Source organism: Solanum dulcamara, chromosome 5 (genome assembly GCF_947179165.1).
Source record: "Solanum dulcamara chromosome 5, daSolDulc1.2, whole genome shotgun sequence".
In the NCBI taxonomy this organism is placed as follows: Eukaryota; Viridiplantae; Streptophyta; class Magnoliopsida; order Solanales; family Solanaceae; genus Solanum; species Solanum dulcamara.
The window spans coordinates 70329863-70352541 of record NC_077241.1 but is presented as its reverse complement, the minus strand read 5'-3'; the positions used below and the strand labels follow the sequence as shown (position 1 = coordinate 70352541).

The 22679-nt window shown below is 34.0% G+C and overlaps 1 protein-coding gene across 1 annotated transcript; it reads left to right on the top strand.

The window, feature by feature from the left end:
* Window positions 1–10674: 10674 nt before the first annotated feature.
* On the top strand, window positions 10675–22406 carry LOC129889547 (protein decapping 5-like). Its single transcript, XM_055964904.1, has 7 exons — window positions 10675–10993; window positions 15458–15558; window positions 18834–18905; window positions 19067–19876; window positions 21168–21365; window positions 21519–21629; window positions 21736–22406. The coding sequence occupies exons 1-7, from the start codon at window positions 10810–10812 to the stop codon at window positions 21925–21927; spliced, it is 1668 nt and encodes a 555-aa protein (XP_055820879.1). The 5' UTR covers window positions 10675–10809; the 3' UTR covers window positions 21928–22406.
* The last annotated feature ends 273 nt before the right edge of the window (window positions 22407–22679 follow it).

The following is a 22679-nucleotide window of genomic DNA, read 5'->3' as shown; positions in this document are numbered from 1 at the left end:
ATTTTTGATATTTTATGTTTAGCCCTAATTATGACATTGCTTATGCTAAATGAATGTATTCGTAGTTGCCTAATTAATAAGCATTTCTTTTTTTATTGAACTTTATTTTGTTGAATCAAAATCTTTTTTATGAATAATCACAAAAAATTAATTACACAAATTCATATAAAATCAACTCACACCACAATTACATTGCCTTGAGAATTTGCGTCTCCTGAAGAAATATCAGTCTCTTACAAGATATGTGATAACGATATTTATATGATCATGAATTCTAAGAATAGTTAATTGAATATATTTTTATTTTTTTAAATATGCTGGTATGGACTCACTTTCTTTATAACACATTAAGAGTTGTAGAAAGAGAATAATGAGATGTTTTGGTGCATAATTGGGACACCATTCATAATGAAATTTCATCATATTTATAGTTTTGTAGTCACGCCCCGAGTCTACATTCTAGGCGCGATCGACACTTGAAAATCATTGTTGGTCTCAAGCGAACTCTTGACCTGACTATTAAGCGGAAGACTAAACATAAGTGCGGAAGCTTAAAAGAATGAGCATTCAAGATACTTTAGATAAAACTCATGCTTCTATCTTAAATATAACTTAATTAGGAAATAAATAATATTTTAATCATTAATCTGAAATGACTGAATTGACCTCTGACTTTGTTCATGAAGTCTCTAATAACTAAAGATATATGCTGGAATAAACCAACATTTGCTTCAAAAGAAACTGTTAATACTGAAAGAAATAATTATAAAGGAGTCATCTGAAAGCAAATAAGTCTCATCAAAATCTGACAAAGTGAAGTGTGTTCTCAACTGAGCGCATGTTGATGATCTCAAATACCTGCGTTTGCATCATAAAACGATGCAGAGTCGAAAGACGTTGGTATATGAAATGTACGGTATGTAATACAGATGAATGAAACAAATAAGTGAACTGAAATACTCATGAAAGAAACACTGAAAATAACTCAACTAAAGTAAAGCATGCATGTGTAATGAAACATCAAACTTTACCAATGAAATAAGGCAATGAATGCAATTCTTTAAAATAATAACTTTTCTTTTCTTAGAGAGTTTCTGTAACCGACAAACATCACTATGAACCTCGGGATGATACAATGTTTAGCCCACGTTGTCAGGGCCATCCTATATCTTGTCCTAGAGTATAGGACATAATTCAACTTATGAATCCAACTAAAAGGTTCTTATCAGAAACTGAGGTGAGGAGTCGCCCGAAGCAATGGCACTATCATATCCTACGCTGGATACGTAATTTATGAATTTGAGTTATCTGAACTCTTATCAAAATAAGTGTTCGATACTATTCCCAAAATAATGCAATAATGTTCATAATAGCAATACTATCTATGACGAATCAATGCTCAAAACACCTCTTTAAAGATATATTGAACTTTGCTTTAACTAATAGAGCTTCTCTTCTAAAACTGATATGCTTTCTTTAAAAATAGTCATGTGTAATACCCTATTCTTAAGAAATTGCTTTTCTGGGAGAAATGATCATTTTGCCCTTCTCTGTAATATTTTCATATTTTGTTTGTGATATGAGGATGATTGACATGGTTTTCGATGCCAACGGATGTGATTTTGGCGATTTGAAGGCTTGAGTGGGAAGTTCCATTTAGATGATTGATTTTGGTAAACATGTTGAGATTAGAGCATCAGATGGGAATTCTATCGGTTCCGTTGCATTCGAAAACATCGAGTTTGGTCTAGTTGAATGATGATTTAGAGCTCTGGGACCTTAGTTTTCATTTTGAAAAAATAGGCTAAAAGTTAAGTTTTAGGCCTAAAAGGGGTCTGGAAGGGTAATTTCATCATAATGAACTTTTTTTAGAAATCGAACAATTTCATTGAGTCTAAAATATTGAATTCAGTGTGGTAGCATATCCAGTTTATTTTTATCGAACCCCGAATGAATTTTGAAGGTTTGATCGGAGACTTTGAATTTGAGAGATTACTGGTTTCTGGAACAGGCGTCTTAACCTTTCGTGTACACGACTCTGAGTCCCCCGTTCGCGAAGAGGTGTCCCCTGCTGAGTCTTTCGCAATCGCGATGGATTATCCCATGATCGCGATGTATATATTTCCTATGCCTCGCATTCGCAGTTGTTGTCCCGCGTTCGCGATGAACACTTTTCTTGTGCTTCGCGATCACAGAGGTAAGTGGCCCGCGATCGCAAAGAGCAAATTGTAGTTGAGCAGTGTTAATTTGGGAGAACCCCATTTTCTTCATATTCCACCATTTTCACTCATTTTGGAGCTTAGGAGAAGGGATTTTTGTAGGGATTCTTGAAGATTTTCGTTTGGGTAAGTTCCCTCTTCATTAATAAATCAATTTTATCCATTTTTATCTTTCAATTCATCTTGAAAATCAAGATTTCAAATCAATTTTTGGGGGGGTTCTTCCCAATTTCAAATTTAAGAATTTATTGCTTTCTAACTCGATTCTTGATCAAATTTAATGGGGTTTTCAACCACGAACTCCCCTTGATAGGTAGAACATGATTTTAAAATAAAATTCCAAATTTGTCGTTTTTGTTTTTGAAGTGGTTTTTGAATGATTTTGACCTCGTTTCTAAAATCTTGCAATATAAGTATCGTTAGATTCCTTTTGATAAAAAAAAATCATTCTTGATAGTGGGTAATTATTTCGGGATTGGTGTTCGTGATTTGAGCTCTGGTTAGAGCGTTTGTGCGAAGTTTTGGCCTTCGAGGTAGGTTTGATTATCCTTCCTTGAGACAGAATTGGGTAATTAGTCATTCGTATATTATAGACTTTGGGATGTGATCGTAGTATGAGTTGGGACTATTAATTTTATTGTGATGTCAGTGTAGGGGCCTTATTTGCTATCCTATTTGCTTTGAGAGCACGTAATTCATGATTTGCCCGTGAGAGAGGCTCGAGGAGACTATTTGACTTGTAATACCCTCCCGAGGGGTTGAGTTGGGATTTTTTAGCATACTTGAGTACTGAAACGTTTTCAAAAAAGGTGAAATTGCTTTATTTCATTGCATTGCTATTTGGACTACTTGACTTATCTGATTAATTGTGATATTGAATTGTCCTTATGTGCTTACTTTATTCGCTCTATTCTATATAAATTGGCGGCATCGTTGTCGGAATGTAATTTTTGTGCATGCAGATGAAAGCATTCCTTAGTTTATTGCACGAGTTTGATTAATTCCTTATAATCAGTCAGTCAAACATATTGAGTACACGTGGATTGTACTTACTTCTACTTTCGTGTTCCTTTTTGATGTAGATCCTTGTCGGGGTGTTTCGCGCGACAACTGATCTCTTTAGCAAACTTTGCACTTTCAAATTAGTGGTAAAATCCTGTGATATGGATATCTTTTAGTTCTATCTTTTATTTTTCAGTCTTTATTATTATTCAGAGACTTATGATGTATATCAGATTCGACCTTTGTATTAGATGTTCTTGATACTTATGACACCAGGTTTTGAGATAATTTCTTCGTGTCCTTCTTTTCATTTAATTTGTGGCCTGACTTCCCCTTTGAGAGTCCCGTATGAGTTTTACTTTTAGGATTACACATCAGGTTGGGTGTTGAGATATGTGTTATCATGACCTCGATTTTTGAATTATGACCCCATGCTTTTTTCAAAACAAAGTAATGCATTTGAAAACACTCAAGTTCCCTTTAAACTCATTGTTGCTAATAGTTTAAAAATACTTTTACTTTAACTAAAAGCAATGCATAATATATATATATATATATATGTGTGTGTGTGTGTGTGTGTGTGTAAAATCTTCGAACAACTTAGATACGATTCATATGAAAAATAAGCATGAACAACAATTTAAAACTAGAATTATGTAAAAAATCATAAGTTCAACGATAGAGATTCGCATTCAATACATAAAGAATAATAGAAGCTCAAAATTTAAGAAAAAATAAATTAAAATCCTAGGCTTAAATCTTACTAACTGAATTTAGATGTATGGCGTGAGAATGAATTAGTCCAACACTTTGAATAGCCTTTTATACTTGGAAAAACTATATTCTTTGAAGAACACGGTTGAACCCTAACTTTTCTCCTCTCGAAACCTTGCTCTAAGTCTTGAGAGTGATTATGAGAAGGAAAGGGTTGAATGACACTGCTAATGAACTTAATTGTATCCCAAAATGTCGAGGCTTGTACTTAAAAAGGATGGAAATAGACACAACTAACCCTCGTTAAAATTTATTGGGATCGTCTATGGACTGTAGGACTTCTACGGGCCATATAAGACCCCCCGTAGAAAGCGGACTGACTTTTCTGAGTTTCTGAAATTGGGGTCTATAGACCGCTCTACGGCCTGTCATGTTGAGTCATAGAAAAAGTATTGAGGAAGGGTTCTCTGAAGTTGGTTCTACGGGACGGGACCTTCTACGATCCGTAGATCCTTTTACGAATTGTATAAAGGCTCATCTTGTACACTTGAAATTTCTCGTGGTTCTCGACTTTAACAGTAATTTTCTAACTTTTTCTAGGCTTTTCTACTTTGGTCAGAGTTAGATTTTGTTTTCCTCATATACGCTTTTAGGATATATTCACATGATGTTATTAGAAGTTATATAGTTAACTATGAGCTCGTTTGGATTGACTTATAAGTTACTTATAAGCTATTTTCAGCATTTTTAAGTGTTTGACAGGCTAACTTAAAGTCATTTTTTTGCTTAAAATAAGCCCCAATAAATAATTGGAATTGTTTGGATGAATTTATTTTAAGTAGTTTATAAGTTGAAAACAACTTATGAGTCAAAAAAAAAATAAGTTGGGTTGCACCTACTTATTTTTTATAACTTATAAGTATTTTTCAACTTATAAGTTATTTAAAATAAGTCCATCCAAACAGGCTCGTAACGTCACTCACTAAATAGGATAATGAAGATTTTAATAATATTTGTTATTTGTCAAATCACACTAAAAACATCATATTTTGGGTTGTGTTTTCATAAATATTTACTTAAAAATAAACTCAATTATTTTTTATGACTTTAGACAATTCTACCACTCGACCACACTTGCTCTTTAATAAAATATTTTTCATCATTTTTATTTACCTCTTAAGTTTCACAATTTTGCACTTCTAAAATTGATGGAGTCTCTTATTTTTTATATATATAACAATAATAAACGAGGAACTACGTTGATTTTTTTTTAAAAAAAATATATATAATTTCTGTGCATTTTTTTGGCAAATAAATGATGGACATCTGTCAATTTTTTATTATTTTTTTAAAATAATTATTTGAATCAATTTTTTTTCTCAATTTTTTGAACCGATCCTATTTATCAGCTTTTCATTATTTTTAATAGTGAATGAATTTGAAAATTGATAATAATTTAAATGATATATACAATAAGATTTTACTAGTTTTTGAGATGAGTAGAACTAATCTCACATTATCTCCGATTGTTGTTTTTGACACTCAAAATAGTTGCGTAAGCTCAATATAAAATAAAAAATATAAAAAAAAAATAATAGACTCATATAAATTACTATCCACTCTAATGCTTGAATTAGTAAAATTCATTGTGTAGATAAATTAAAATAATTGCAAAAATATCAATAAAAGAATAAATTCTGATCAAATATTTTGTTTTTAAGTGCAAGTCGATCTTTCATGAAAATTTATGTTGCAATTTGTAATTAATAACTCATTCAATATTGACGTTTGATTTTATGTAAGGTGGAATGTATCATGTGGAGGTGCATATATAGAGTTGAGGATAATTAGATGTTTTACTTTTTGGAATTAAAATATAATTATTGTCTATTGATTGTGAATTGTTTTGGAATTAAAATATAATTATTGTCTATTGATTGTGAATTGTATAAATCATTTCTCGTTTGCTCTCTGAATTGTTTAAGTGATACCTCACTTAGAATAATCAAAGACAAAATATATTAGTACTGTTGGACCCTAATTTGTTGAAGTGAATTGAATCTTTCTGTATACCAAGTTAGTACAAGTTATAAAAAAATAGCCAAACTTTTTAAAAGAAAAATACAATTCTTTTCAAAAAGTGCAAATGAGAGTCCCGAGAAAATATAAACATCTTATCATATAAAATGAAAGATTAATCAAAAACCACACCATCAATTCATTGATTACTTTTAATGTGCAAAAAAAAATTATATGAATCTTTAGATTTTGTGTTATTTGTATTTATAAAAAGCCATCATCTGTTATGATTTTTAATGATTATTGTCTTTTCATTTTTTATTTTCTTTGATATATTTTTGCTCCTTCTATATTTGTATGTATACTTATATAGATATTCAAGTTGTGTTGTGTTGTTGCTCTTTATATGGTGATTCAAATTGCTTTTTTTAATCTATTTTAGAGTTTCTGGGTTTCATGATGAAATCCGCTTTTAATAAAAAAAAATTAATTTATAAGAAATCTTTTATATTGATCAAATAAGAAGGTTCTTCATTTTTGAGTTATCAATAAAAATCTTATTTCAAAGAAGTAGTCGTATTTATTGTAATAACAAAAGAGTATCACGATTTGTTTGGGTGTAATTCATAAAAGAGGTTATAATATTATATTTTTATGTCATATCTTAGCTTTTTTGACCCATCAATTATAAAAATTTGATGAAGATGAATAATATCGCACCTTAATTGTTAATGCTTGAACTTAGACCTTCTTATCATAGAATCATCATGTCAGAGACGAACTATCGCAAGAGGTGTATATAATAACATTAATAAATATTAAAAATTGAGAAATCAACAAGTGAGTTCGAGTATAGTTCTTTTTTAAAATTATTTTCTTTTGTAAATTTATTTTATATTGTTTCTTCCACACCTTACCTCTCTTTTCCTTTTTATCACACACATTCGTTTTTATATATGTGTTGTTAGATTGAGAATGCTTACTTCAAACTATTGGGCATCACGATTACAGACATAAGTTAGTAAATTAGACCTTGCTGGACCATTTTTTGAAGACGCAAAAGCTCTTATCACGATCACAAAAGACACTTGCGAGTATAAATTGAACATATTTAAAATGTTGAGTTGTTTCATTATTTTTGAATGTTGATAATCCAAATTAGGACGGTTCATAAGGAGATTTTGACCTTCAAAATTTGGGTTAATGATTTAAACTTGATTTTGATTATATGCTATGACTGTCCATTAAAGTTAACGCTTAAAACATATCAAAAAGTTGAAATTAGAGAATTTTGACCTAGATTTAAAATAGAATAAATTGTGATTTTGTATATCAAGTTAAGATCATATTTGAACTCTAATAGTAGATTTGGAGTCGTCGTGGTTTGGTAACTTGGAGACACACTTTATGGTTTAGCAAATTTGGAGTCGTAGTGGTTTGGTAACTTGGAGACACACTTTATTGATTGACCATGAGGTTCATAATTAGCTTTTGACTTCGAACTAGTCAAAAAATTTGAAATGATATTGATGAATTTATCTAACCTCATATGATATTGTTTTGAATAGATCGAGTTTGTGTTGTTGGCTTGGAGTGAGGAAAGACATGGTTGGGGTTACTTCATATCGAGATAATTAAATAAATACATTGACTTCAATGAAGATTTCTTAAGAAAATTTAATATTATTGTCATATATTGTGTGTTTACAAAGGTACCATATATATATATGGTGACGAACATATATGCATTATAATTTTGGTACGAGGTATAGATTGTTATAGACATGCATGACTGTAATTTCTTGTGCCGTGGTTAGTTAAAACATTCTATCATTCCAGAATAATGATATATGCATTGTGTTTCATGCTAGCTTGACATTGTGAATTATGTGCATGTTAAATTATAGGCCGAATCGATGCCCCTAAAGTTGGCACCAACTTTCACTTAGACACCTCAACTAAGCTTTGTTCATTTTAGACACCTTATGTCAGGCCCAAATGTGTCATTTTGACACTTTTCGCTGATTTGGCACACGGTTTGTATAGCACGGACATCTCAGCGCGTGAAAAGTTTTTTTTTGTATAATATATATTTTTTTCCTTCTTCTTCTTCTTCTTCACTTTTTCTCTCTTCCATCAACTACACCTTCCACCACCACACATCCACCATTTATCGTCATCCACCCCTCTTTATTACCACCGGAATCATCCATCTCCTTCATTTACTTTTTTCTCCACCAAGAACCACCAAATTTCCACTCTTCTAATTCATCTGTAACAATAATTCAAAAAAATTAAATCTGGATCTAAAATAATTTTCAATGAAACCTCATTTTCATATATCCACAACTTGAAAATTCTTATTGAATAAAAGTTATGTAATTAATTTTATTAAGTATGGATCGGGAGAGTGTGACGTTGACTGGAAAAAAAGTTGAAAGATTGTGAATGAGTTGTGCTTCGAATCTGCGAAGAAAGGAGCATTTTTGTTAAGATCCGGAGAATTCTCATCTTCAAGAAGACGTTTCTATGCCTGTTTTTCGTCTTTGCCCTTGAATCTTTTCAAAAGTAAAGTTTCTCAAAAAAAAATCCCCCCAAAAAGTTGGAAAAAATATTGAGTGCTAAATTTTGTTTGTAATGAACAATAATAGTATTCGTATTGCAATGCTTGATTTAAACATTGTTACATCACTTTGGATTGAAGTATTTGAGATAGAAATTAGAAGACTCCATTAAAGCTCATTTGAAGCTTCTTGCAAAATAAGCCCAGAAATGGTTTTAATAAAATATTTTTTACTTTTCTTTTTATTAAAAAATTGTTATTTAAAAATTATTGGAACACAAATGACAAATGTCATCATTTCATTTGACATTTTACACGTTATTTCGCGAGTGTAAAACACACACACGTTATATTTTGTTGACTGTGAAAAAAGTGTCAAAATGACACATTTGGATCTGACATAAGGTGTCTAAAATGAACAAAGCTTAATTGAGGTGTCTAAGTAAAAATTGGTGCCAACTTTAAGGGGTCACCGATAGGTTCGCCCTAAATTGTATGTTTAGCTGTTAGTCATGCACAAATGCTTTATAATTGCATGCTTAATTTCACACACATATCTTGTTCTGACATATGAGTTATGATACATATGATATGAGTTTTCCCTAGATTGTATGGATGTGGCTTTGTCACTCATGTGTATTGTATAACCTCGAGAGTACACATAGAATTATTGCCACGAGAGCACCAACATGGAGTAAAGGTCTAGTCGTAATCATACACCTTTGATTTAAAACTTGTACTTGTTGCTAGGGGTGTTCATGGTTCGGTTTGGATCGGTTATTGATTAAAATCATAATTAAACCAATTTAATCGATTTTTAAATGTCTAAAACCATAACCAAATCAAGTAAAATAATAACCACCGGTTTGGTTATTGTCGGTTTGATTCGGTTTTTCGATTTATGACTAGCTGAGATAATTCAAATATTCTCTCTCCACATTCTTCAAATTTCTTATGAAACTCTTTTTTCCTCATGGTCCACAAGGGCGAACTTTGCTACATATAGAGGGAAAGACATGCTGATGGCAAATCAAGTGGACCAAAATTGCAACGCAGTTTAGATTTAAAAGAACAAGTCAAACAGAGGTTTCAAAATACAAACAACTTTGTCCATTTAAATAAAAAAATTACATATTTAAACTAAACTAACTAGAGAATCCATAATATAATCAATTTTATCTTTAATTAAATTATGAAAATTAATAATTAAAAGGTATAAAATATCTTTAATTATTTATGAAAAACTAATATTATACATATAAATAGTTATAAATTTTATGTATATAATTATCGGTTTGGTTCAATTATTTATTCGGTTATTTTTTACTATAACCATAACCAAATCAAATATTATCGTTTTTTCAAATTTAAAACCAAACCAAACCAAATATCGATTTTTTTTATTCGGTTTAATTTTAATTTTAACCAGAACTGTGAACAACCCTACTTGTTGCATATCTTACTTATGTTCAAATTGTATGATTGATTGCACAAGTTGTCTAAGTAAGTATTTGCTAATTAATTCTTGTCACTACTTTGTAGGGGGCGTTTGATGAACTCACTAAGCATTTATTGATACACTAGTTGTATTTGTGCAAATTCTGATCCTTGTACTGATTGAACTTGAGAGTAAGCGCTAATTAAGTGATTAAGACGAATGTATTGAACTACTAAATTTCATCCACAATAGCTTGAAGTTTTTCTTTGATTTTATGTTGTTCTTATTATTTGGATAATATGTTTTGTTGAGACATTTCTACTCAACAAATCTTAGAAGCTCATGACTTACATTATCAGATTTTGAGGGTATTTTAATCTTTTTGCACTTTATCTGTTTCAAACTGTATTTCTTAGTAATAACTGTTTTTAGACTCAAGCTTTTCTCTAAACTTTATGTTGTGATTTGAAATATTATTGAAATTCGCACAATAAATTGGAGTTATATGCTATCGCAACTTAGACAAATTTGATCAATTGGTAGTCCTTTGCCTAAAAAGCCCACTAGGTATAACAAGGGCAAAAACGTCTTTTAATGTACGAAAATGGAATTAAAATCATTTTTTTTTAAAAATAAATTTAAAAATGGACCCAAAACTCTCAAGACTATTTGTGCATTTGCCCCCATTATAGTTGTTGAGTTGATGATTTAACCCATTAAGTTTTAAAAGAACCTTCGAGAAAATATCCCTCTTTGCAAGCCAAAATAGAAACCGCCCTCTCTTCTAACAAAAGCAAAACCATAACAACAAACTGCCAAAAATCTGATTCGCAGTTTCACACACATACCACGCAATGGCGAATGATTCCAGTAACAATCAACCGCCGTCGACAGCGTTGGCGGTGTCACCATCGCCGTCATCTACGGCTGATTCGTATATCGGAAGTTTCATTAGTCTGACATCGAAGTCAGAGATTCGTTACGAAGGAGTACTGGACTATCTTAATCCTCAAGACTCTTCTCTTGGCTTGAAGAACGGTTAGATTTTAACACTGCGTTTGTCTCATGAATTTTTTTCGTATTAATTATATGCATTGTTATATCTGTTTATTTTGTTGATGGGAAACTGGAAATGGATTATCGTTTTGTTTGAAAGATTATTGGCTTTCTTCTATGAAGACATGGTTCTGTTGCACCTTCGATAACAAAGAGAAGGAACGCCAGGAAAAAGTTCACAACTAGTTAAAATCTGGTCTCGGAAATGTATGTAGGTATGAGTTTGTAAGTTGGTACATGGTTTCATGTTGCTGTGGATTTTGAAGTGAAGCAGAGGGTGGACACCAATTCTGCACTCTGCAGGGCCATAGTAGTTTTCTAATAATGTTAGTGAATAGAGAGAACTTCTTGGAATTTCGGTTACCTTTTCATTTAAAAGCTTACTGAAATTTACTAAAATCAATTAATCAGGCTTGCTGTCTAGTAAACTAGTCAGAAATGGAATGGATGATTAAATGAATTCCTCCAACTCTTTCATTTCTTATGGCAAAGTTACGTGAAACATTTGAGTTAGGATTTATGCATATTTCACATATGTTCTTTTTGGTTTTGCTGGGCTGCTGCTTCCAATTATATGAGAACAGCTGTTCTGGACGCATACGCACTATTTATATTAATGTGTCCTATGTGGTTTGCCTATTTTAAAACTGGACAGAGGTTGAATGGAAAAATTGAGCAGCTGAAGAGCCATTTATGTAATTTTTGATCAACTGAAATTGACATGTGACAATTAAATATCTAGAAAATGTGCATTGAGTCAGAACACAAGGCAATGACTCATGACTAGGTTATTTTTTGTTGGCTAAAAATCTATTTAACGCAAGCCAACATATTATCTATAAATTGGAGAATTGAAGCGTTAACCTTGGAAATTTTGGTGCATAGAAGCTGAACTTTGAAAGTTCGTCATTTGTTATCTATTTTCAATTATCGAAATCAAACTTTGGAAATACTGGACCGAATACCGCATGACCACCCCCAGTGTTGATAGACCTAAATACTCACTAAAAGTTGATTGATCTTTTCACCTAGTGTTGTCAAAGGTGCACTTAAATCTTGAAGCGAGGTGCAAAATATGTTAGTGCTTCGCCTCGCTTAATAGACACTTCAATATCGTCATCAAGACTCTAAGGTATACTTTCCTTACTAATGAGCATAATCCCTAAAGAGGTGATACTTCACACTTTATCGTAATTGTTTTTCAATTACCCTGTCCATATATTTTATTTTTAGAAGGTACCCTGTCCATATATTTGTTATTTTTGTTTGTAATTATTAGTCTTAGACTACACATACGTATTTGTATTTTTTCTCCATTTAATGCTTTCTTCATTAAAACTCAAGCTTTATTTGGACTAAAGCATGGCATACTTTTTTAGATCTTTCTTGCGCTATTTGCTATTCATAACACTGTCACCATCTAGTCATAATAAAATATTTCTTTACTATTATTATACAAAAATGTGAATATATTTCGTAAGTTCTACAGTAGATTAATATTCAATTGGAAGTGACAAATAGAAAAACAAGCAAGAGCTCCCGAATATATATATATATATATATATTGTACAATGAATTAGCCAAAAGGTAATGGCTCAAGCAACATGTGTGTACCTTACTACCTTTTCCTTAGTACTGAAGCTGTGTGTCGTAGCTTCTAGTACTAATTACGGACGTAGAACTTAATAGTTGAGAATTGAAGCGTTTCTAATGTACCAAGTATGTGTTCTTTGTGACATATAAGAAGAAAACCAACAAAGACATTTTGAAAACCTTTCTACAATTTGACTTTTAGGATTTCTACATAGTTTTAGACGAAATGCTTGCCTTACAAATACAGTTACTTTACAATTTTTTTTTTTTTTGAGTAGCAGTATGATCTCTATAGATTTCTCAAAAATAAGTACAATGAAGTTCAGGGGTGGAATATGACTATCCACCCTCCTACTATTTACTGACACTCTCTCTAAGCCTACCAACTGATATGCTGCATTTTCTGGAGAGCGTAACTCCTGGTTATATATATATATATATATATATATATATATATATATATATATATATATATATGTTTTCTCCATTTGCGCCTTTTCTCAATAAATTCCACACTTTATTTGCGCGTTGTGCTTAAAGCCTCAATGAACCTTGGAGCTTTTTTGTGCTTTTCGCTTTTGATAACACTGTGGTGGTCATGACATGAATGAATTATCATCATCTTCATTATCAAGAGGCGGGGTAGTGGAAATTTGAGAGCCTTAATCATTGCTATACTCCGGCATGTTGGCACTAGAGGTTCCCCTAGAGCTAGCTAATATATCATTATTGTATGCCATCTCATATTTGTTTAGATGCTGCTTCACCTTTCTCCTCCTACTGTCTTATCCTCGTATTTAATATGTCTTGATAACATATAGAAAGGTTTTTCCAAAGTCTACCTTATAGTATCATCTTACATGTATTCTCGTGTAACGAGCACCCAAAAGCTTCACCCCTTTTGTAAATTTTGATCATTGCCACTGTTTATTTCTAGACCTCATTGTTCATAGAGTTCTGAAATTTCTTAAAACATAAAACTAGATTCTTTACTATCTTATGATCAAGCAAAGATTAAATTAGAGAAGCCAATTTAGATTAGAAAAAGCTTACTTTTGACAAGCACTTTGTTAGCATGTGAAAACAAAATTTTAAGTGTCTTATCATCAAACAAATCAGTGTCTCACTATTAGTTGAGAGAGTCGATTATTAAAATCAATCGAAAGGTAGAAATTGGTAAAGTCCGTATCATTTTTGAATTATAGATAAAAAGGTTTGGATGAAGTCTTTGTTTTGATTAAATGGCATTGTTATAGCTATTGTCGATAAAATGTTATAACTATTTGTATGTATTAAAAACAAATGTGTAAGATTCTTACAAATTGGTATCCGGGGTTTTTCCATTTCTTTGACTACTTTATTCATTGTTATCTCTAATCTTATGTTATTTTCAATCTTCTCTCATAAGCTATTAAGATCCTGCATGAGTTGTTGACCTATTCTTTATTTAATTTAATGTAAATACAAATAGTTTTCTTTTATTTCTCTGAGAAGAACCGAGGTCCAATTTTTTGAGGTAAAGGTAAACTATATTCATAAAGACAGTCAAGCTGCCATTTTGCTGAATGTCTTGAAGTATTACAGTTCACAGTGTTGACAAATTTGAGAGGCGTAAAGACGCCTCAAGGTCCATAGAGGCTGTAAACTCAAAAGTGCAGTTAAAGCTCGTCTCTAGTGAAAAAAAGTTGCTGATGAAGTAGTATATGCGTTTGCTTGCATTTACATACAATGCAAGAAGATTTTACTACAAACACAGACAACGATCGTATGGACAAAGGAAATGAAAAAATTGCAATTCTGTGAATTATGAATGAAAAACAATGTTAATTGAGTTTGCGAGCTATTTTAAAATTCTGAATAGAAGCAATGCTGTAATTTTAAGCTTCTATTTTAAATTTATGGGCAGTGACATTAAATTTTTAATTTCCTGCTCTTATATACTAATATACTCATCCACTGTGTATCCTTAAGTCCTCAACATACTCTCATCCATAGTGTTTCCTGCTATGTTATAATTTAGTATCATCCTCTTCGCCCCATTTGTGGGGAGTTACATTGGGTATGTTGTCGCCGCCTTCTTCGAGACGGAGCCCATTGATGCTTAGGAACACACTTCATGGTGTGTTTCTTTCACTATAGTGCGTCTTAAGCGAGTGCAATCCCAAGCTTGCACTATTTGGAGCCTCAAGTGCAGCTCATCTCTTGTCCATTCTAAGTATCTAGCTGACCATTGGGTAAATTGGTGAGGTTGGAAAATTACTGTTTCTAAATTTATCTTCTGATTGATTCTTTTATAATGGCTTTGACCCATTTATATGTCACACTTGCATCATGGAATATTTGAAATCTTTGGCACACTTGTGTAACCAATAACTGGCTTTACACCATTGGGTTTTAAATCGTGTTTATTTTTGGTCCAACTCAATATGAAATATAAGTTCTGCAATTCAGATTACCCTGAGAATGTTTTTCTTTCCCTAGAAAATAAAGTTTAATATGATGTGTAAATAAGTTTACTTTTATCGTTACTGGAATCTAATCATGCGTGGTTGAACTGAGTTGCCTCAAACTGGGGCAAATAGTGAAGTGTCTTCCTCCACCCTTGTGTGAAACACTGTCTTTTTTTTATGGAATGAAGCTTAGTTTTCCTATAGCTCTGCTTTAGTGCGTTTCTTTGTCAACCATATGGGTTTCTACAGAACTTATGCATTAAAACTGTGATTCCCGAGATAGAGGGTTAGAAATATTAGTTTCAGAATGGGATGCTGGCTGCATGCTTATGATTAGTTCCATTTCGGATTTCTCATCAATTGTGGACAGAATGCCTTATTTTAACAAGTGCTCTATTTGCAGTGAGATCATATGGAACTGAGGGGCGTAAGAAAGACGGTCCGCAGATTCCTCCAAATGATAAAGTTTTTGTATTCATTTTGTTTCGTGGGAGTGACATTAAGGTACATTCATATATTTTGATTGCTATAGAAATCTCACTTTTACATTTTGTAAAGACACTCAATGCAGTCTGTTTAACGTGGTGCTACTACTTTTGACTGTATATGCTCATTCCAAAATATCTGTGCCTAAATTTCGTAATTTCTCTTTCATATTAAGCTAAGTGTGCATCCTGTTACATATCATTACTCAGATGGAAAACCAATTTCATGTTTCTACAGGGAGTTTATTGTGCCATGTTGTGCTGACTATGCCTTTTTTTTCCAATAACCGCGGTGTCCGGGCTGGGCCAGGCCAGGCCAGCTTGCGCGCACCTTGACTTTGTCTCTTATGATTCACTTCATTTGATTTGACTAGTTAGACTAGTGAAGATATCTCCACACTGGACAACCTAGAGGGGATTTAGTGCAGAATTTGTGAATATATATTCAATCAGTTGTAAAAGTTTGCATCAAAATGGTGCCAGAAGTACATATTTGCACACAACTTTAGGCTTCCAAAAGATTAATGCAACTGTCTATGCACACAGTTTCCTCTTTACAAGTAACATAAATAAAGCAAGAGGGCCTTTTATCTCCAGTGTTGTTTATTCTGGTTTGGAAGCTTTGAATTGGATGGTGGATCGAACTGTTTTGGAGGGTTACTTGAAGAGCTTTGATATTTTGGTTGGGAGTGTAGGGACAATATTGGTGTCTCACTTGTTGTTCGCAGATGATACTTTGATCCTTTGTGATGCAGTTGAGACCCAGTTGGATGATTTAGGCCAAGTTCTCACTTGGTTTCAGGCTGGCCCCGGACTTAAAATTAATTTGAGGAAGTGTGAGATTAATACTGTTGCAAATACACTTTTTTTTTATTTTATTGAAATCACCTGTGAAAGCTTCATTTCGTTTGATAAGATAATACCTTCGTTCGCCGTTGAAACCATTTAGACTTTCTTCCACCATTGAAGCAATGATTTAGTAGATAAAAACTTTGTTCGCCGTTGATACAAGGGTGTATATAGGGGGTACATAGCCACTAAAATACAATCAAATAAGAACACCTCATAAAATACAGTCAAACAAAGATACACTAAAAAAAAACAAAAAAAAACAAAGATACACATGACAAAAAAATACATAACCACAAAAAAATACAGTCAAACAAGAACACACCAACAAAACTACACGAATGACATTGAATCGCTTGTTCAAGTTTTGAAGTGTAGGGTTGAGGTTCTTCCAACAACATACTTTCGAGTACCATTAGGTGCATCGAACAAGGATCACATAGTGTGGAATTCGGTTATTCAGAGGGTTGAGAAGACATTAGCCGGGTGGCAGAAGAGATATTTGTCGGAGGGCCGGAAAGAAGTGCTCAATAAGAGCACAATATCGAGCATCCCCACTTAATACATGTGTTTGTTTCATGCTCCAACTTTGGTCACAGAAAAGTTGGAAAAAATTTAGAGAATTTTTCTGTGGGATGCGGCAGACGAGACAAGGAAACTTCACTTGGTGTGGGGGGACACTCACATCTCCTAAAAAATAGACGAGACAAGGAAATCTAGGCTTTAGATATCTAGGAACGCCAGTTGGTGCAAAGAGCAAATCTAAGGAGATTAGATTTGGAATAAGGTCATTGAAAGGTGTGAAAAAAATTAGCAAGATTGAAAAGACACTACTTGTCATTAGGGGGCAGATTAACTCTAATCAATTCAGTAAGAGATGCTCTTCCAACTTATATGATGGGTTTATTTCCTATTCCCGGGAGTGTGGAAGAAAAGATTGATAAGTTGAGAAGAGATTCGTTTGACAAGGCAACAAAGAAAGAAGAAGCTGGAACCTGGTGAAATGGGAGAAACTAACTCTCAATAAGAAACAAGGAGGTTTGGGCATTAGGAACCTCAGTTCCACAATAAGAGTCTGCTCCAAAAATGGCTATGGAGATTCAATTTTGAAGACAACACAAGCTGGAGAAAATTCATCTCCCAAAAGTATGTTATGCCAAGCCAATAGACAACAGAAGCAAGTAGATCCAGTGATCCACTTATGGTACCAGACTACCAGTTTATGGTAAATTATCAGGAATCAATGACCAGCTTTTAATAAACACATGTGTCAAGGTTGGGAATGGCCTAAAAACTGATCTTTGGAATGATATTTGGACAGGTCAAAGCCCTCTATAGAACCTCTTCTCTGAACTATACTCTATCAGCATGCAACAACAACCAAAGGTTAATCAGGTATGGGTAACACAGATGAAACCTGATTTTTAGGAGAGCTTTCATGACGGGGAACTTGACAAAGTAGCAAACTTGCTACAAATTCTGGAAGCTTTCAAGATGACCCTGAAGTTCTAGACAAGCCAAGTTGGAAGCTGAATAGCCTACTGAAAACTAAACTATAATACCTCTATAACATTGTTTTGGCCCTGAGTTGAAAGTCAAGATCCCTCCCAAGCTTTCTTGTTTTACCTGGCTGGTGAACACACGAGAAATTACAAAGAAGTGGTTTCAGATTTGCTCAAAGTGTTCTCTATGTGGACTGAATGGGGAGACTAATGAGCACCTATTTATCCATCACAAGATAACAACAAATTTGTGGCACATGTTCTTTTGTATCCTAGGCATCATCTGGTCATGCCCAGAACCACTTTTGATCTACCTAGTAAGTGGAAGGAGATCGGAAAAAGATATAGAGGTGAGAATTGGTGGCAATTGATACCAGCTTGCATATGGTGGATAGTCGGGATAGAGAAAAACTCAAGAATTTTTGAAGATATAAACAGCTCCATCACAATTAGGATGAAGCGTCTTAGTCTCTTCCACTTTTGGTGTAAACACAATCTTTTTGGGGATAACAGGGGATTTGATAGATCGAAATAAGCAAATTGTAATATTGCAGTTCTATAGTTCTGGACAGTCTCCTTTTGGCTCTTATATGAGCTTGTAACTACTCATTTCAGCACTACCTTAGTGCTGCCTTTTGCTATATATGCAAGTTGTTACCTTTATCAAAAAAAAGATTAGAAAAATTATTTCCTGTTCTTAAAATAACTCTCAGCCCCTAAAAGGTGGTGGTGGTGGTGGGCATTAACGGAAAGAGGTTACGTACAAGAAGTCTACCTGGTTGTTGTCCTTGCACTGACCAATTGAAGTGAATTCATTGCTTCAATTTATTTATTTTGTGCTTCACTGATTTTGTGGTAATCGGTTTTCTTTTAGTCAGAAGATCATCATTTTCTCTCTTTGCCCTTGAGGCTTGATTTCTAAGAAAGATATCTTCTCTTTCAGGATTTGCAAGTAAAATCCTCGCCATCTCTTCAAGTGGAAGAATCATTGGATAATGACCCTGCAATTATTCAGGTGCTTAATCTCCTTAATTCACAATAGATGACGCCTTAAACTATCTATTGTAAAATTTGCATGGGAACTTATGCTGATAATATGTACCCAAAAAATCTGATAGTAGTTGCTAGATTTTATTTTTCCTCCACAGTAATGTAATGCCATTTTTATTTCTGTAGTCACGCTGTGCTGGAGTCTCCCCAAGCTCTTCAAATCCGGTGTCACTTAATGGTGGATCTTTTACAGAATATGGCTCTTACCAGGGACCTGCTTCCTTGAACAGTGTGCCACCTTCACATCAATCTGTAAACCAGTTTGAATATGGCGCTTCTCAGGCAACTCAATCTAACATGGGTTCTTATGCAGCTCCCTCTTACCAGCAGAGATACAGTGAACCCACTAGCAGCCACCATGCTCCACAACATTCTATTCCACCTTCTGCTTCACATGTGATGATGCAGGATTTGCCGCAGGCTTACCCACTTCAAGGCCCTGAACATTTCACTTCAGCTGTTCTACCAAAAAGCTTAGCTCCAGTGCCTGTGGTTACCACTGCAAATTCTTTATCTTTAACTAGCAGACAAAGTCTTGCACCACAGCAACTTCCTATGGCTCCTAGTACTAACATTATATCTCCCTTATTATCTGTAACCTCTTCCATGCCCTCTTACGCATATACTCCTGCATTTCCCCAATCTAGTCAAAATGTGAGTAACTCTGGTGCTCCAATCTTTGGTAGAGTAGGTTCTAATGCTTCACCCTTATATCCTGTATCCCAAGTTGTGGATTCCTCATCAGGTATCTTTCCACAACAACTCCCCAGATTGCTAACTCCGGATCAGTTATCCCTTCCTAGTTTTTCTGGGCAATTATATTTAGATCAGAAGGACCTTGGTGTTCTCAGCTCAGAACCTCGGAATCCCCCGTCATCATTTACTACTTCAGCAGTCCAAGCGCCATTGTTGCCACTGCCACCTGCTGCAAAGAAGGTTATTTGCTCTTCCTTTTTTGAAGAGAGTGTGGTTAAATTTTTACTATAATTATTGATATAGAACGATTTCTGCCCTTATGTAGTTCAATTGCCTTATTCTAATATCTTTAGCGGCAAGTCTATTGGATGTCAGTATTAAAGTGCTTGAATTACTGTGAAACTGGTTCTGCTTATCATTCATTTAATTGCTTCGACAAGGGACCATGTACATATGATGCTTGCTTGCTTTCCTTTTTTATATGGGGTTGAGTGCTACTAGACCCTTGCTTGTCAAAGTGTGACGTGTTTGATAGTTTGATCTATCACTGTTTCCTCCTTTACCTTTAAATTTCAAACTTTACATTCATGTTCTATATTGATCTGGACATAGTATGTTGCATATACTCTTCTAAGGGTAAATCTGATTGGATGACATGACACAATAATGCATATTTTCTGTAATCTTGTAACAATCAATGGGCATACATTTATTTACTGTTTTCTGGAAAATGAAAAAATCTAGAAGCAATAGAGAACTATAACTCGGTAAATCTAGATGCAGCTTTCTTGTCACAGTGTGGATTTAAGATGCAAAATCTAATACCTGCTTACCACCTGTCTGAAGCTCAAGTAAGTTTCTTTTTTCTAGAAGGTGTGTCTGTATAGGCATCTGGTGGGTATGAATATGCTGGGCTGAAAGCCTAGCAAATTGATGTAGGATGACATATAAGGCCTCTGACGGAAGAGGATGGTGGAAGGGATGCATTTTCTGTAGAGAAAGAGAGATGTAATGTATAGCATTATTAAAGTAAGAGTGTTGTGAGAATTAACTTTGTACCATTTAGGTTTTATTACTGGCAACTCAAGCTGAAAATATGGAACAAAAGGATGAAGAAGGAGAAGAGCTTTAGTGGTATTCGTTTTGGGCCAAAAAAAGAATGTAAGAGATTGAATAAGGGGGGTTAGGTGGTTGGAGTTTATTAAATGACTGGTCTAACAAGTTAAATGAGAATAAGGGTTTATGAAATGACTGGTCTAACAAGTTAAATGAGAATAATTAACCTATTGTAACATTCCTGCATTCCTTGGGCATAGCTTCTGTAAGATTCTCCGTTATCAAGAAGTTTAGGGACTTGAAGATCCATACCATTTCCAAAAGTGTTTCAAAACGAATGATGCTTGCTTAACAATGCCGATTACCTTTGCTTTATAAATGTTTCTTCCTCCCTTGTCAAAATATGTTTCTGCCTCAGGAAGCAATTTCGTAATTATCTAGCTTATGAATTTATTTTTGTGTTAAACTTTTGCAGTTGCAATCATCTTCAGAGTTTACCGAAGAGTTCGATTTTGTTGCAATGAATGAGAAGTTCAATAAGGATGAGGTATGGGGTTATCTTGGAAAAGCAAAACAAACGGCTAAAAAGATGGACGGCGTGGATATTGCTTTGGTCAATGAGGACAAGGGGAATGAAGTAGGTCATGGCTTGGATTCTAGTGCTGATCCCAAAGTAGGTGGCAAGCATTTTTAACACGTATAATCGAATTCTCGACATGTTATTTTGCATTATATTCCTCTTTACCAGCCTTTGAGTCGTATTAATATAATATGATTGCCATGAGCATTTAAGTTTTATCATTTAATTCTCCTGATTTCTGCGCAGCCTGCCTATAATAAGGATGATTTCTTTGATAATATATCCCGCAATACAGTTGCTCGTGGAGGTAGGAATGGGCAAAATCGCTTTTCTCAGAGGATGAGGCAGGATAGTGAGGTTCGTCTACCCCTCAAATAAAAATTCACTTGATTTTGATCAATTACTATTACACACTAGTGACGGTAACTAACAAGTCCGCACCTTTTTTTGTTTTTGCCTCCAGACTTTCGGTAACAATCAACAAAGACCTTATGCTGGGTATGGTGGCTATGGGCCTGGACATGGTGGGCACCGTGGTGCATATGGCTATGGGCCTGGACAAGGTGGGCACCATGGTGCATATGGCTATGGTTGGGGAAGGGGGTATAATAACTATGGCAGTAGGGGCAGTGGAGGAGGGCACATGAGGATGTAACATATTCATTGGAGTTTCACATGGTGTCTGGTTATGTCGTTTTCTGCAGTACTCAACCCAAATGACAGTAAATCTCCCGCTAATTTATGACATTTGCTGAGGAGTTCAATACCCAATGTTACCGAACTTCCAATTACTACAGTTGCAGGTGTATTAGGAATTGTTATTCATAGCTGGTTCATGTGTTTTTTTGGTCCAGTGAGCCAGATTTTTCTATATGCTTCTTTTCACGATATGTATGCCCTGGTGGGGATTTGAGTTTTTCAATCAGTTCACGTGTTCTCTCCTCTGATCTACGTCGTTAGATCAAGGAGATTTGAGGTGTAAGTTGTTTGTTACTTTCTTTAGCTCAAATTAGACTTGAGGAAATGAACTTCGTCTTCTCATCATTCTCCAGTTTAAAAATTCTGTACTAACCTTAAACTTATAATTGAAGGTACTAGGCTACTAGCAGGTTAATATATCTCTGTATTTTCTCTTGCATTGTAATGCTCTTTTGTTGCTATCGTTATATGTTCGCCGGTGCTCCTTTTGTGCTTATATTGCCCTCTTGGCAAAAGGATGGTGGGGGAATGCTTTTGCCTCTTGGCACAAGTTTATTCTTAGGCTGAAACCATCAATCGACACACACTTAAGGTTGACATCATTTTTCATTTAGACACTTCAATTATAAACACTTGTATTATGTTATTTTGATACTTTTTATATCAGCAAAAGAAGAAGAAGAAGAAGAGTGTAATATACTTGCTACT